General features: G+C 29.1%; 4 protein-coding genes across 4 annotated transcripts; 1 reads left to right on the top strand and 3 right to left on the bottom strand.

The window, feature by feature from the left end:
* Nucleotides 1-3,653: 3,653 nt before the first annotated feature.
* Nucleotides 3,654-5,147, bottom strand: LOC115890266 (protein N-terminal glutamine amidohydrolase). The gene is made up of 5 exons (XM_030910449.1): nucleotides 4,865-5,147; nucleotides 4,571-4,724; nucleotides 4,365-4,513; nucleotides 4,156-4,280; nucleotides 3,654-4,075 (listed from the first exon to the last, which is right to left on the bottom strand). The coding sequence occupies exons 1-5, from the start codon at nucleotides 4,978-4,980 to the stop codon at nucleotides 3,966-3,968; spliced, it is 654 nt and encodes a 217-aa protein (XP_030766309.1). The 5' UTR covers nucleotides 4,981-5,147; the 3' UTR covers nucleotides 3,654-3,965.
* A 261-nt stretch (nucleotides 5,148-5,408) lies between these two features.
* On the top strand, nucleotides 5,409-6,631 carry LOC115890269. Its single transcript, XM_030910452.1, has 4 exons — nucleotides 5,409-5,810; nucleotides 5,862-6,080; nucleotides 6,144-6,301; nucleotides 6,359-6,631. The coding sequence occupies exons 2-4, from the start codon at nucleotides 5,909-5,911 to the stop codon at nucleotides 6,371-6,373; spliced, it is 345 nt and encodes a 114-aa protein (XP_030766312.1). The 5' UTR covers nucleotides 5,409-5,810; nucleotides 5,862-5,908; the 3' UTR covers nucleotides 6,374-6,631.
* LOC115890267 (cyclin-dependent kinase 2-interacting protein-like) lies at nucleotides 6,541-7,467 on the bottom strand. The gene is made up of 3 exons (XM_030910450.1): nucleotides 7,327-7,467; nucleotides 6,885-7,273; nucleotides 6,541-6,808 (listed from the first exon to the last, which is right to left on the bottom strand). Exons 1-3 carry the CDS (start codon nucleotides 7,385-7,387, stop codon nucleotides 6,650-6,652), a joined length of 609 nt encoding a protein of 202 aa, XP_030766310.1. The 5' UTR covers nucleotides 7,388-7,467; the 3' UTR covers nucleotides 6,541-6,649.
* A 3,773-nt stretch (nucleotides 7,468-11,240) lies between these two features.
* Nucleotides 11,241-14,783, bottom strand: LOC115890256 (TBC1 domain family member 31). The gene is made up of 10 exons (XM_030910438.1): nucleotides 14,558-14,783; nucleotides 14,085-14,511; nucleotides 13,879-14,027; nucleotides 13,365-13,821; nucleotides 12,954-13,308; nucleotides 12,273-12,902; nucleotides 11,925-12,142; nucleotides 11,697-11,867; nucleotides 11,483-11,626; nucleotides 11,241-11,431 (listed from the first exon to the last, which is right to left on the bottom strand). Exons 1-10 carry the CDS (start codon nucleotides 14,638-14,640, stop codon nucleotides 11,297-11,299), a joined length of 2,769 nt encoding a protein of 922 aa, XP_030766298.1. The 5' UTR covers nucleotides 14,641-14,783; the 3' UTR covers nucleotides 11,241-11,296.
* Between the last annotated feature and the right edge of the window lie 665 nt (nucleotides 14,784-15,448).

The raw sequence follows: 15,448 nt of genomic DNA, 5'->3' as shown, positions 1-15,448 counted from the left end.
TCTGTAGGTACCCATTACTAAAAACATCTACCAAGTGGTGCATCGTCCTTGGAAACAGAAAATCCCATGCAAATTTTGAACTGTCCGAATATTGGTTCCCCTATTAATTTTACAGCTAAGTCGTAAATAGTTTTTTTAAAGGTCTGATTATGCTGAATACACATACCAAATTTCATCAATTTTGGACAAGCTGATTTTAAGTAATGGAAAAACTGTATCTATTTTTAAATTAACCAGACAATGGAAAACCATTCAAATGTGAAAATATCTTGAGCTATCAACCTATGATTTTATTATTGTCAAATATAAATTGTTGTGCTGCCTATACTACTGCTAAGTAGTTTCCGTTTGGGATTAACGCAGAAGTGTTTACAAAAAATAACTATTTTATTTTGTAGATTTTCTTGCAGTGGCGAAATACCCATATAGGATTTTTTGGAGAGATGAATCCGCCACATAGGTATAGACATTTTTTACACTACTGCGTTATACCATGCTATACCGTATGATCGAAAAAAAAACGGCGTCAGCGTTGGCTATGAAATGAAGATCGCTGTCATTTTTTATATGAAAATTATATGGGGAATGTCATCAATGTTCATTTCCAAGTCAACTGGACGCTTTTTTTTTGCGATCATGCAGTACCTACACTTAGTGTCACCGAAATGTATTTTTGTAATTTAAAACTGGTTCCAATGAGGTTCCATTTAGAAAATACAATTTGACATTGACAAAATTATAGGATAACAACTTAAGGTACGTTGGCATTTGCCTGGTTTTGCATTGTTATCCGTTCAGTTTTAATTTAAAAATAATGCAATTTTTCTTAAATTGCCTGCTTAAAATCGGCTTGTCCAAAATTGTTCAAATTTGGCATGCGTATTCAGCATACACAGACCTTTAATTTGAATGTGATTTTCTGTTACCTATGTTTCCAAGGACAAACAGTTTTAAGTCTCCATATAAACCGTTTTTCATTGTCACAAGCTCACTTATGAAACTTGGTAATATGCAACTTCATAGACAGAATTATTAATGTTATAAATTTAAGATTATATGTATATCAGGAAATAAACATGATACACTAGATTTTTGATATAATAAAGTTTATAAAAATGGAAGGCAAGTGCAGTCTTAGAAGAGGAAGTTCCAAATAAAGTGCTGATTTAATCATATGCAGATGAAAAATTAGCAAGGAATCAAGTTTTTTATACATATACAGGGTGTCCAGATACACACAGAATAGTGATAAAACTTTGAAAGCAAATTATGTGTAAAATAATACGAAAATTCAGATTCCAGAGAACATAAACGTCCTTGAAGTCGTTTATCTGAAATTGTTAGTGACAAAATATATGTTATTTAGTAAAGTTTTCTGTTCATATTCATATTTGTGCATTAAATTAGGTTAACCTACAATGAAGCACCCCATATAAGTGTAATTTAATAAAGTAGTAACAGACATAAAAATATAGAAATAAAAGACTAATTATAAAATGTATCTATTATCACATCAGGAATCATACTAAGTTGATCCTTTTGTTACGTTTAAATACTGTTTGCTTTAAATAAAACAGTTAAAGCAGTAAAAATAACTTTAGTGAAGATAAAGATATACAGGGTGGTCCGAACTGTATTCCGGAAACTTCGACAGCATCTGCAACTGAAAATAAGTAAAAACGTTCTTATAAATATATGTTCTAAAATACTTAGTTTCGGAGATACAGGGTGTAGTAGTTGCATTTTTAATTCGATTTTTTCCAAATAATTTCTGAAGTTAGGTACGTCAATATTTGGATGAAAATTGGCGTCTGGAAGTTTTTTGATATGATATCATTACGACTCATACTTGTAGAGGACGCCACCTACATATTTTTTAACTGGTTTGAAGAGTTATACTTTTTCGTCTGTACCTGTACAAAACTACTGAGTAAAAAAATATACATTTACGATATTTTTTCGAAAAAAAGCGCTACGAGTAACGATTCTCGACATAGAGTTAAAAATTAGTTCTCGGAATAAATAAAACATGTTGACTAAATAGTTATTAGACTGAAATCATAAATTTGAAATGTTTTTGTACCAAAGTACCAAACAGAAACTGTTTTATCATCATTTTTTCGAAGAAAAATTTATGATTAATTTAAAAAAATAAAAAATCCCAAATTTTTATCATTTCAGTCAAATATCCTATATATGTATGTTTATTATAATATGTTTATTGTCAAAAATGACATGTATTGATTATTAAGAATCCAAATATCTCGAGAACGGTTGCTCGCAGCAATTTTCACCAAGAGACAATTTTTACGTTGAAAAAGGCGCAAATATATATTTTTTCACACAGTAGTATAATACAGGGGCGGACTAAAAGTTCTCACTCTTCAAAAAACTGTTAAAAAATATGTAGGTGGCGCCTCCTACAAGTAGGAGCCATATTGACATCGAAATCCAATGACCAAAGAATCCAAGGACAAATAACACTTGAGAGCAAATTGTGAAGATGACACCAAACAGTGCCGTAGCACATATTTTTCTTAACCTAGCTGTTTGAAGCAATATTTATATTTTTTGATAATTGTTTTGACTATGTCTATGGTATCATCCTAATTAATTACGAAAAAAACATATTAAAATGTTAACAAAAGGTACAAAACTAGTACCGACGTATAGCACATATCAAGTACATATAGATGTTAATTGAAATTGAAGAATAATTATCGAATTCAATAACAAAACGGTAAAAAGTTGGAGTGGACTGTTTATTTCCCTATGAAACGTAACTCCTGGCTCTTTCTTATCGCTGCTGCTTTTACACTTGAAAGCTGAACAACTAATCACCATTGTAATAAAGTTTATACAAAGTTTACTACATACAAACTATTAAAAATCGCTAAAATTGTCGCTGGTGACCACATGATGACTCATTGTTTGCCACGAAAACAAAAAAAAAGTGACAAATTCTGCTGCAGCCCGTATAGGGGCGTTACATGTCCTTATATTCTTTAGTCATTGTCGAAATCAAATTTCTCATGTTAAAAAACCCCTAGATACTAATTTTCATCCACATACCGAATTTAGTTCAGAAATTATTTGGAAAAAATCGAAATAAAAATGAAACTGCTACACCCTGTATCTCCAAAACCAAGCAAAATTTATACAAACTTTTTTACTTATTTTTATGTGCAGAATATGCTGGCGAAGTTTCCGGAATACGGTTCGGACCACCCTGTATAAAGATTTGATTATACTTTGGCTTAAATTTGTGCATATTTATATTTATATGTTTCTTGCTCACCGATAAAGCTATTTTGTAAAAGTATATAGGCCATTAATTGTATGTAATACCTTTGGTGATACATACTACAATATGATAAAAAAAAAGACGTCAGCGATGGCTATGAAATGAAGATCGTTGTCATTTTATATATAAAATTATATGGGGAATGTCATCGATATTCCAGCCAATTGGACGCCGTTTTTTTTTTCGATCAAACGGTACATATTAGATCTTATATATTATACTTGTAAATATTTTTCAAAATTTCCTTACTTTTAGTGATATATAGATGAAAAAATTTGATTAAATATCTGATAAAGATAACACTAAATATAGATTAAAATTAATTGAAATAAGTAATGTTACCCGTGGATTATTTTTTAAAGGAAGATTTTATTTCATATCATTTTTAAAGAAAAATGCATTAAAATCAAATTAAAATAAAAGTAATCCCTTTGATGCAGACTTTACACTTAACATTGAATATTATCCTTAATACTATTCCACAATTATTACATGTAACACTGATAAAATGCTCGGAAAGATAGTAAAAGTGCAGAAGTGTTTCCATCACTGAATACTGAAGCAATCAGAAGATTAATCAATCTCAACTGAAAAATTTCTCTAGCCTACAACTGATGCAGGACAATAAATTGACAAATTCCAACATTTACCAGTAATTTATCTATGTTGCTGGTTTATAAAACCTCTGGACAAACTGAGTGAGATTTAAGACTACTCCTGGTCCTTTGGCACCATCCATTTGGATATAATCTTCAAGGTTATGGATGGACCCTACAGGATAACATAACAAATATCAAGTTTTTCATTGTTATATTAGATATGCTTTTTTCAAGCATTAGATATTTGCTTACCTGGTGTACATATGGCTGGATAGTTTGGAGGCGGTTTGATCCACGTCCCGTTTGGTCTCTTCATATGACGTCTATCAGAGGCAAAGTGTTTTATAAATTCTGACCCGTCTATAACCCTAAAATATCTAAAATAAAGTTCATTAAATTGAGTGACACATAAGGTAAATTATAGTTAAAGGTTTTATAATTTTGACAATTCTAGAACCTACCTAAAATAATCTGGCTTCAAAATATGATCAGTTCTAAAAGTTTCAGTCACATATTTATGAACATACGTAGGAAATGGTAATTCTGAGTCTAAATCATAAACTAAACATTTATCTGGCTCGGGATGATAGAGAAATAAAACATGATAATCCTAAAACCCAAAGTATTGGAAATGAAGAGCAAAAATATATTAAACCTTTAAACTAACCCAAATAACTAAATGATCTTCATTCTTTCCAGCTCTTTGTCTCCAAAGTGGGACAGTTCTGCTCTGATTCGATATAAAAACAACAAAACATTTGTTGAGTTCATTCGGATGTACTTTGGTTACTTCTTCTACGAGTTTATACACATTTTCTTCACTAAAAATTAAATAAGAAGCTTACATATTATATTAAGTTTTATATAACAATATATATATAATATATACATTAGTTATATCTCGATATATAGATATACTATGGATATAAAAAATAAAATAATTATAATGATAAAAACTTACCAATAACAAGAAACATATGAACAATCTCCTTGTTTGGGAAATAAATTAATGATTGGTTTCTTTGTATTATTACAATTTTCTTGTATAATTCTGCCGTTAGTAGATTCAGATGCCATTTTACTTATACATTAAAATATGCTTTAAAATTAGAAACTTTTATCACTGTAAATATGCAAGCAACAGTGGAACTGGAACTTAAGACTTAAGATATTTACATGATATTTTTACCCTCTGTATTTATCACCATTTTATCACACCTGCTGCAAAGGCATAGCAAAAGCAAAAATACAAAAACTGCAGTATGTTTGACATTTGTGTCCTTGGACGGATGCGGAAAATGCGTTGGTTCAATAACTACCTGCCTCATTTCTTTATATTTGTTCACTTTTAAAATAAATAAAGATAATAATATAGTAAGTATAAAATTGCACCAAAATTAATTGTTTTAAATTTATTTGGTACATTTATTTTATTTCTAATTTCTGATTTTTTGCTATTATAAATTTTACTAAAATAGGTAGGTGTCGAAAAAAAATGTACCTACCTTTTATCTGAACCTACCTAACAACTTCAAATTCTAGTTCAAACTATCAATATAGATATATTAATAAAACTAGTATCTAATATAAGCCTATTTTGTATTTTTTCTCCCATAAATCATATTTTTAAAGCTCTATCTCTGTCTCTATAAAGAAATAACTACCAAATAGTTTACCCAAAAAATGGTATATAAAGGTATATGTGGCAACGTGGCGGGTTCCGTATTTAAAAGTTAAAAGCGCGAAAATGGATAGGTATTTTTGACAACGCGACCGCGAGTGAATCATTCCTAAACTATTGTGCTCTGAAATTTGTTTATTTAATTGTACTTCATGTGTATATTTTGTTAAAGTTCTTCGGTGCTTTCTTTACAACTTATTACCTGATTATTATTAGCACGTTGCAGGTATTTTACACGAGTTGGTACCCAAAAACCTGTTTGAACTTGTAATTTTAGAAAAGCTTATTTTCTTGTGATATATAGTTCATTGCACATTAAAAATAATGGGTCGAGAGCTTCAGAAATTTGTCGATTCCCAGTTAAAATTCGATAGTGAATTAACAAGAGGTGTTAAACAGTATGAATATTTATTTAATGTAAATCACGAATTGTTTAATAATAAACTTCTAAGGTCAAAGGCCTGGGAATCTATTGGTCATAAATTAGGAAAAACAGGTAGATATATTTTCGATATTTTATGTACAAATAAATATATATTTTCTTAATAATTTATTATAGCCGCTTACTGCGAGACTCGTTGGGTTTGTATCATCAACAGATTATGGGAAGAACTTTGTTGGCAGCAAAGATTCAAAAGTACCTCATTTTGGTTGCTATTTCCACAATTAGAATTTATATATAATAATTCTGCTAATTGGCCATATATAGAATTAGAGGTTGGTATATTTTCTTGTTTAACAAAAATAAATATGAAATTTTTAATTATATTTTAGGTTCCTGTTGAATAAACAAGAAAAAAGTAGAAATAATAAATATTATCTGAAGTGCCCCAAACATATTACAAAAAAGATTGTGCCTTTATCCTAGTATAGGATGAGTTTTGTATACTGTAGTTATTGAAAAGCTACATATCATGAGAGGATGTTATAGCAAATAAGTCTAAAACATTTATTCATTGTTATATCGAATATTATCATATACCTATATTATGTTAATTATACTTATATATAAAATATTTTTACACATTTATATACCTATTTATAAATAAATAATGTTTTAAAACCCTATTTTATTACTCGATGACCTGTTTCAACAAGTAAACATTCTAAATAAAAATTACTTAAGCCTGTAATGTTTAACTGATGTGTCCAGTATGTAGCAAGAAACATAACATCATTTGTGTCTTTTGAAAATGCAATGTTTTCCAAAATAAGTTTCTTTGTCTACAAATTAATAAATTAAAATATCTAGCTAATATCACGGGTAATGCTAATATGTAAAATGTATTTTTTCTCATACCTTAAATTCATTGATATATGCTAAAGAAATAGAATTTACATAGTGTGCTATGTTTGAAGCTTCTAATGAAAAGAATACAGGATTCTCAACATTAGGCAATTTAGGAAATGCTTCACATTGATTTATTAAAGTGATGAAAACATTCCTATTGATTTCTAGTTGCTGAACAACACTATACAGTTCATTGACACTTTCTTCAAGCTGAATAGAACTGATTTTCGGGGTATCAGACTTTATTGACGCAATTTGTTTCACAATTGAACATCCATTAATATGATGTGAATTCCAACGTTGAATATTATTATATAAATCTGCTATAATATCCTTTATTATCCTGGCTGGCCCAGTCAAGTTCTTTTGGGGTGATCCAGATCCCGGACTTTCTGTCACTAAAACAGTCACTGATAATGAAAAACACCGATTTTAAGATGTCTTTAAATACGAGTGATCGGGGATAAGGTACTATTTACAGTTTTTTCCCTTTTTGGTGTCCTTTTATTCATTTTAAGGGCTCAATAAGTGGTTCCAGATTCCAGATATGAAATAATAACGGAAATGGAGAATTAAAGTGAGGTTAACATCATTCATGTGTAGGGTGTTGCATATAAAAAGCATAGAGAAATAGATCATAATAAACGTATATCCTTGGTTGCATACATAGAAAACAATGTACTACCCTTCCTTTGGTACTACCCTTTCATATACAAGGGTACTACTAACAAACTACTAAAAGCGGTAAAAGTATCAATACAGTCAGCTAACCGATATTTCCCAACTGTTGGTTATAGTCTATCTACAGGGTCCGGTAATAGTGCGTCGGGCATCTGTAGCTCCTAGAATAAAAAACTTGAAAAGTTGTTTAAGTACAAACCTAAATTATGTACTAGGATGTATTTCAGGAAAATATTTTAACTTCTATTGGGAGGCTCAAAAGTGTGAGTGGATCGGGATGATTTTTTTTAAACGGAACACCTTGTATATTATTGGATTTTTGGCTTCCTTTCAGATCAGTTTACATAATCCTAAGACATGAATAAAAATTATATATTTTTCAGCCTTTCTTAAAAACAATATTAATAATACAAGAACTGTTTTGAAATCAAAACTATATTAGATATTTACTTTAGATGGTCTGTTCTTACTTTGCTATAAATATGGAAATCGTAAATCATACAGGATGTTCAAAATTCTACGCCAAACTTTCTAAAATTTAAAATAATTTTTCTTCGTTTTTTAAATGGAACACCCTGTATATTATTTTTTCAATAGATGGAGAATTAAAAAATGAACATTTTTTGTATTTAGAGTATTTCAAAATTTTGAACGGTTTCACAGATATTCCCGATTTTGTATTTCATATGGCATTTTCCACAGTAAATTTTCATCAGAGCCACCTAATGATTTTTCGCTCGTATTTTACCATTGGAAGCGCCATATATGAAATAATACTACGTGTATCCGGAAAACTATTAAAAATTTTGAAATACTTTAAATACAAAAAATGTTCATTTTTTAATTCTCCATCTAATAAAAAAATAATATACAGGGTGTTCCATTTAAAAAAACAAAGAAAAATTATTTTATATTTTTGAAAGTTTGGCGTAAAATATTGAACATCCTGTATGATTTATTATTACCATATTTATAGCAGAAAGTTAGAACAGACCATCTAAAGTAAATATCTAATATAGTTTTAATTTCAGAACAGTTCTAGTATATTTTATATTTTTTTTAAGAAGGGTTGAAAAATATATATTTTTGATTTATTTTTTAATATCTCTGAAACTATCGAAATAGATTTACTCATGTCTTAGGATTATTATGTAAAGTGATCTGAAAGGAAGCAAAAAATGCAATAATATACAGGGTGTTCTATTTAAAAAAAGTCATCCAAATCCACTCACGCTTTTTTGAGCCACCCTATAGGAGTTAAAATATTTTTGGAAAATACATCCTGGTACATACTGTAGGTTTGCACTTAAACAAAATTCTCAATTTGTTTATTCTAGGAGCTACAGATGCCCGACGCACCAGAGAAGAACAATCGTAGAGAAGTGACAAAACTGAGTGGGTGGTGGAAGGTAAACAAGAGGTAAACATGCTAACTGTGATCTCAACGTGTTTTCAGAATACGGCCAGCGTTGCCATTGTTAATGATAAGTCCTGAAATCTTACTATTTTTTTATTTGTGTAGGTAAATAATCTTTTTTTGAATTAATTAATCTATATTTTATCCTTACCTTATAATAGTACTTAAAGAAAGAAACTAACTTTAAGGACTAAATATTATTAAAACTTAAAATAGATGCAGGTTTTTAGCGTTTAGTTATTAAAAACTGCCTTTTGAAAATTAATAAATTGCCCCCTTGTGAAAAGGGGGTTTAAATTAAAAGCCTTGTTATATAAATGAATAAATGAATTAGAAAAAATATTTACTTAATTCTAATTTTGAGAATATTAGTACTGGGCCATCAATTTCACAAAAACTGTAGTCTAATAAACAAAGAACATTTGGAACACCCATGTCCTCAATTTCCGAAAGACTATGCTCTAAAACTCTTTATCAGGCTGAAAATATTCTATACTATAAAATATACGAATAGGGACCTCAAAATAAAACAAAAAGATAAGAAAACTATTAGAAAATGAAATATTTTATCGCATATATAATTTAATAGCGGCGCTAATTTGAGTTGTGTTATCTTTAAATGTAATATGGTTTTTTATGTAAAATATGATTTTTTAATATATAGAGTGAGTCTTAAATAAGTGCAAATATTTTCAGGGCTGGTAGACCTCGATAAATTAAGCATATTTTCTCTTTACCGTTTTTCAAACAAGTCCAGAATAACCGAGATACTTTGAAAATTAAAAAAAAAACAATTTTGGTTACATTTTTAGAACCGCTGAATCTTTTCTGAGTTTTCTTTCTTGTAAATTTAATCTACCACCTCTGTTCTCATATTATAAACATATTATGTTTTTTAATCATCTGCTGATGCACTGATGTAAAGTGTTTTAGTGTATTGTGGTGAATTAGTGTTTTATTTTGCTGTTTTAATACCCCAGTTCCTACCCTCAACTGTAATCATGTTATTTACTTTTTTTATTTATTTTATTTCTTTTATTTTAGTTTGGTTTAACGCTTGTGATAACAGCTGATAAATATTCGAATTTTTCTTAAAATTGTTTTACTTAAAAACACACTTTCAAATAATATTAATTTCGAAACGAACAATATTATCAGATACGATTTGAAAATGTCTCTCTAAAGCGGCCCTCACACGATCAATAATATTGTCAATATTTTGGATTATTGACAATATTCTTGAGCGTTTGAGCGTTATATTATTGATGTACTTCCAATATATTGATGGATTTTCGAGATCCTGAAAATACTCGACAATATTAAAGGCGGAGCTAGTCGTATTGACAATATATTGATCGTTAGGTCGCATGATTGACAAAATTTGACTAGTTTATTCGTAACCATGGCGGAAGACGGAACATCACCGTCGTTGTTTTCACCAGTTTTAGATCGCAATCATCAGGCTCCCGTTTCTTAACGTACTTTAGAAGATTTAGTTGGCCGAACCTTTTTCTTTGTGAATATCAATTTTTTATATAACGTTTTTTCTTAAATTTTTTCCTCTATTTTTTCTCACTGACTGACACTCACTGCCAAAATGACACGCTTTTTTTATCTTTAATTTTTTGGCATAGGGTATTGCCATTGACACTTAATATCTGCACAAAACTTAATATTGATATATGTATTGACCGTGTCAGGGCAACTTTCAAATATTGATAAAATATTGACAATATTATTGATCGTGTGAGGGCCGCTTAAAAGGAATATGTTAGAAAATGGTTAGAACGCGGTAAATCCACAAATCGCGGAAAACCGTTAAATCTTAAAAATAGTTACTATTCAATATGATTCCTAAATATTTCTAATATACTTTTTACTGAACACATGTTTTTTCAGTGTACAACTTTTCTTATTTCTTTTGCCTTCATTGAATTTCTCTCAGTGTAGCTATAAACATAAACTACTATAAACATGCTATCTGTCATGTACGCCAATTTGAAGGTCACAAAACTTGGTCCCCCCCTACTTCAATAGTGCCGACGGTTTTTGTCGCTTCTCTACGTTTGTTCTTCTCTGGACGCACTATTGCCGGACCTTGTATAAGATTTCGACAGATATCCAAATAATGACAGAAAATACACTTGTGAACTAAAATGACAGATCACAACTGTCACCGTCAGGTATCCTCTCGTTGAACAAACTATAGAATGCATGTCGAAAATATCTAAGTCAAAAACCGACGAAATAAAACTATGAATTTAAAATTAAGATATAAATTTATTAGAATAACTTATGTATAAATAAATATTATCCTAAAAAATCAATCACTTGTAAACCTCACAGATTTACAATTCTCTTTACACTTATAGTTTGTTTTATTTTTTCGACCCAATAATGAAAGTAGTTGCGATATTTCCTTTTCAAGAGATTTTGTTTCGCGTTCTAATTGTTGAACCTGTTTAAAAAATTGGTAAATTTACTAATAATGAAAAAATGTACAAAATACCATTGTGTTTTCATTTTCAGAAACATAGTTGCTATTCTGATACTCTTTTTCTAACTGCCGCTTTATTTTTCCTATTAAGTTATTGAGTGCTGTAATAGTAAGATATAAATCAGCTTTACCTGGCATTTTAACTTCAGATTTCGTCTGCAATTATATTAAAAAAATATAAGTTAAAATTCTGAGTAGAAAGTATCACATATTGAAATTCGCTTACTTTGTGTATTTTATCTTTAACTGCCATAGTATCTATGTGAGCAGAATATAACTCATTTCCAAATTCAGCATGTGGTTGTTCTGAATGAAGAAATTTCTCTAGATTTTGTTCTTTCCACAATAAATTCATGTATTTCTCATTGTATAAATCTCGTATTTTTTCTATTTCTGACTAAAAGTAGATATACAAAATAATATATTAGATATATCATTCAAGGTTTAAGATTACCTCATTGAGCTTTTTACTAAGATCTAACCCATCTAATAATATTTCCATTGTACCAGCATTTTTGGCTGATGTATGTTGTTTGAAGTCTTTATGAGCATTATCAATAATTTCCTTTTCTTTGTTGTATAGTTGTGATCTCATTTCTTTCAATTCTTGTTGCTGAATTTTTAGAGCTTCTTGGTAATCTTTAATTTTTTGAATACATGCTTTTTCCATATCTAACGAAAAATAAAAATTTTTAACTTCAACAAAATCTGAATTATTTTTGGTATTTTTATACTTGCATGGTTAAAAAAGTAATGATGTAAAAAATGTTCTACTGTAGTCTAAAGTATTATTTTAACTTACCAATCCATCTCCTTTCTTCTTCAATTCTAATTGTATCTTTTAAAATGTTATCTTGTCTATTTTTATCTTTTAATGTATTCTCCTTCAATTTTTTTATTTCTTCCAACTGTCCTTGTAAATAACTGATATGTTCACTTTGAAAATCGACTACTTCTTTTGGATATTGATCAAAAATTGGGTATTTTCCACAAGTCAAGCAAGTGAACATATTCAGATATTGTCTGGGATGATTTGTATTGCTTGTATTATTTAAAATGTTATAACTTTTGCTAATAAGCTTTTTTACATCAATTGGAGTTTGTCTATGAAAGAAGTCATAAAATAACTGTTCTTGATGGATCAAAATTAAATTTTTCCTTTGCAGAATATTGTATGCTGCTACAGCACAAAGAAGAAAAGCTGGCTCATTTATGAACACATGGTCCCAAAATTTCAACCACTGAGGTGCAGTCAAGACCTCCGAAAATGCAGACTCCAAAATTATCCATGAGTATATGTTAGGGCTAATTTTATAAGAAGAAAAATGTTGTAATAGTAATGCATCATGTTCCATCAAAATATTATCTATTACTGCTAGAATATTTAAAGGTGGTAGGGGATGATATTCAAACCAATGTTGACACCAGTTAACTAGAAAAAAAGTTGTTAGTTCTATGAAGAAGAAGAGGCAAAAAAACTTACTTATTAAAGTACAACAAAGCTCAAAACATGCAATGGGCTTCTTATGGAACACCTTAATAAAAGGAAATAAGAAGAATGGTAAATAATCAACTTGAGCAAAAAATGGACACCATGTAACAATGTTATTTAATACATGTTTTAAACACTGCATAGTCACTTTATCTTCCAAGTAAAACTTTTGATATAACTCATCAAAAGATGTAATGGTAATGTGATCTACTAAATTGTTATACTGCTTTGTATTGTTTGGTAATTTGAGAATCTTTTCCCAAATTGTATACCTATGAATCTCTGGAAATTCATCATATTCTTTTATAATTCCTTTAAGTTTTTCTGTTTCCAATATAGAATGAATCTAAAAACATATTTAATTATATATTTTTTAAATGGTGTTTGTAAATATTTGAAAACCTTTTGTTTCTCCAAAATACCAACTTTTTTATTCAAAATTCTTAATGACTTTTTTCTTGACACCCTGCTAGAAAATTCTGCATTTTCTACAACAGTTTTTTCATTCTTCAATATAAATGTATTAATATCATATATTTCTACATCGCCAGTACACAATAAACAAGACAAATATTGAGTATTTGATGAAGCAATGTTATAATTATATATTTCAAATTTCGACACTAATTTTGATATTAAAATATTATCTTCTATATTGTAAAAATATATAATGCCATTGCCTGAGAGGATAGCTAGCAATTTATTATTACCACCATCAAAATTTTGGGAAATAAAACCAATTTTTTTAACAGTATTTATATAGTTTGGTAAATTAACTATTTTTAATAATTTCCATATATCTAACTGAAATATGGCTAAAATAGGTAAGTAACCACTGACAACCATAATCTTTCCATTTCTAAAAATAGGTATAGATATTTAATGTTTGAACATTGCCATTTGACTTATTATTTACTTTGAAAAAGAAATAGCTTTCACACAGTAATTTCTCCAATTTGATGGTAAAAACTGTTTCAAACTGTTTAAATTATTTGTGTCCCAAATTTGAATAATATCATCTTGGTAACATACTAAAATATTATTTGAAATAGGTATAAAGTGTACCTAAAATTTTTTTTTTGTATTAATAATTATTATACAAACTATTAAGAGTTTACTTACAAATTTTAAAATACAATTTTCCTCAAGAGATAGAACTTGTAGTTTACTATATGTAATTAAATCCCATATTAGAGCTTCATATTTAGAGGCTGATAAACAAATATTTGTTTGAGAAAATGATATAGATATTGCAGGATGTTCATGACCATGTAACTTTTCTTTAACATTTCCAGTATCAATATCTAGAATTTCTAAGACGCCATTATTCTTCCCTACAAATATCTCTCCCTCATTACAATCTGCTAGTTTAATACAAGTACATGAGTCAAGTTTCTTTAATAACCAATATCTTTTAGTTCGAAAGTCGATCAAATATATTTGAGACTCTGTATTTGCCAATGCAAGTACACATCCATTAACGTGAATATCACTGTAAACAAATCGTAATCCTTTCCTTCCACTTGTGTCTTGTATAGTCAACAATAAACTATAAGAATACAATTACTAAAAATATAGAAAAATGCTTTATTTACCCTTCACTGTTGGACTGTTTCAAATTAAGATAATACTTTGTAATTTCGCTTTTAATGTTTTTCGATGTATCAATTTTATCCATAACAGTCGTTTCACAAGCATTTGACTTATATATTTTTTGTTTGTTTAGAAGTTTAAAGGTAACTGCTGGTAACTGGGAAACTTACATATCAATCAATACAAATATCAAAATGTGATCAAAATCAAAACATTAAACAAAAACAAAACAAAGTTAGGTTAGGTAGAGAAATTTAGAGATGAGCGGATGTAGGTACTTAATATCGATATTTATACGAATAATCGATACTGAACTGTTATTTTAAATTATTTGTCAAGAAATGACAGTACCGTTTTTAAATTTGATTCATTTGGAAGTAATATTTCTTATAAATTCTGATGCAATACATTAATAAAATAATGTCTAACTACTTGTTGACACCGGAGGAAAATGATTTCGATAAAAGCCGGACTAAGATGAAATTACATAAAACAACGCTTGCAGAGAGAGGTGATTATGATTATAGTAGCATGGTTGTTGGCGAAAATGTATCTATTAAAAACGAAAACCCACCGGACAGGAAATTACACAGACAATTAAATAATACGAAAACCCTATTCACTGCTTTAGAAAATGAAATTGCTGATTCCAGGGATGATATTCATTATCTCCACAGTCAAATCTTCAGCGCTGAAGAAGTGTTTCCCAAGCGCTGGGAGATATGTAACAATTTGAAGGACGTCTGTAAGCAACAGATGGATATTATGACTATCGAGCTGTTGAAATGGAAAAGGAAGACTGAAAGATTTGATAACCAAGTGAAGGAGTTGGAACAAAGAATTGGCTCATGGCAGTGTCTTATCGATAAAGCCAAAGAAGTCCAAGTGCGTGA

Source organism: Sitophilus oryzae, unplaced genomic scaffold (assembly GCF_002938485.1).
Source record: "Sitophilus oryzae breed Bouriz unplaced genomic scaffold, Soryzae_2.0 scaffold_860_pilon_pilon, whole genome shotgun sequence".
NCBI lineage: Eukaryota > Metazoa > Arthropoda > Insecta > Coleoptera > Curculionidae > Sitophilus > Sitophilus oryzae.
This window is presented reverse-complemented; position numbering and strand designations above follow the sequence as displayed.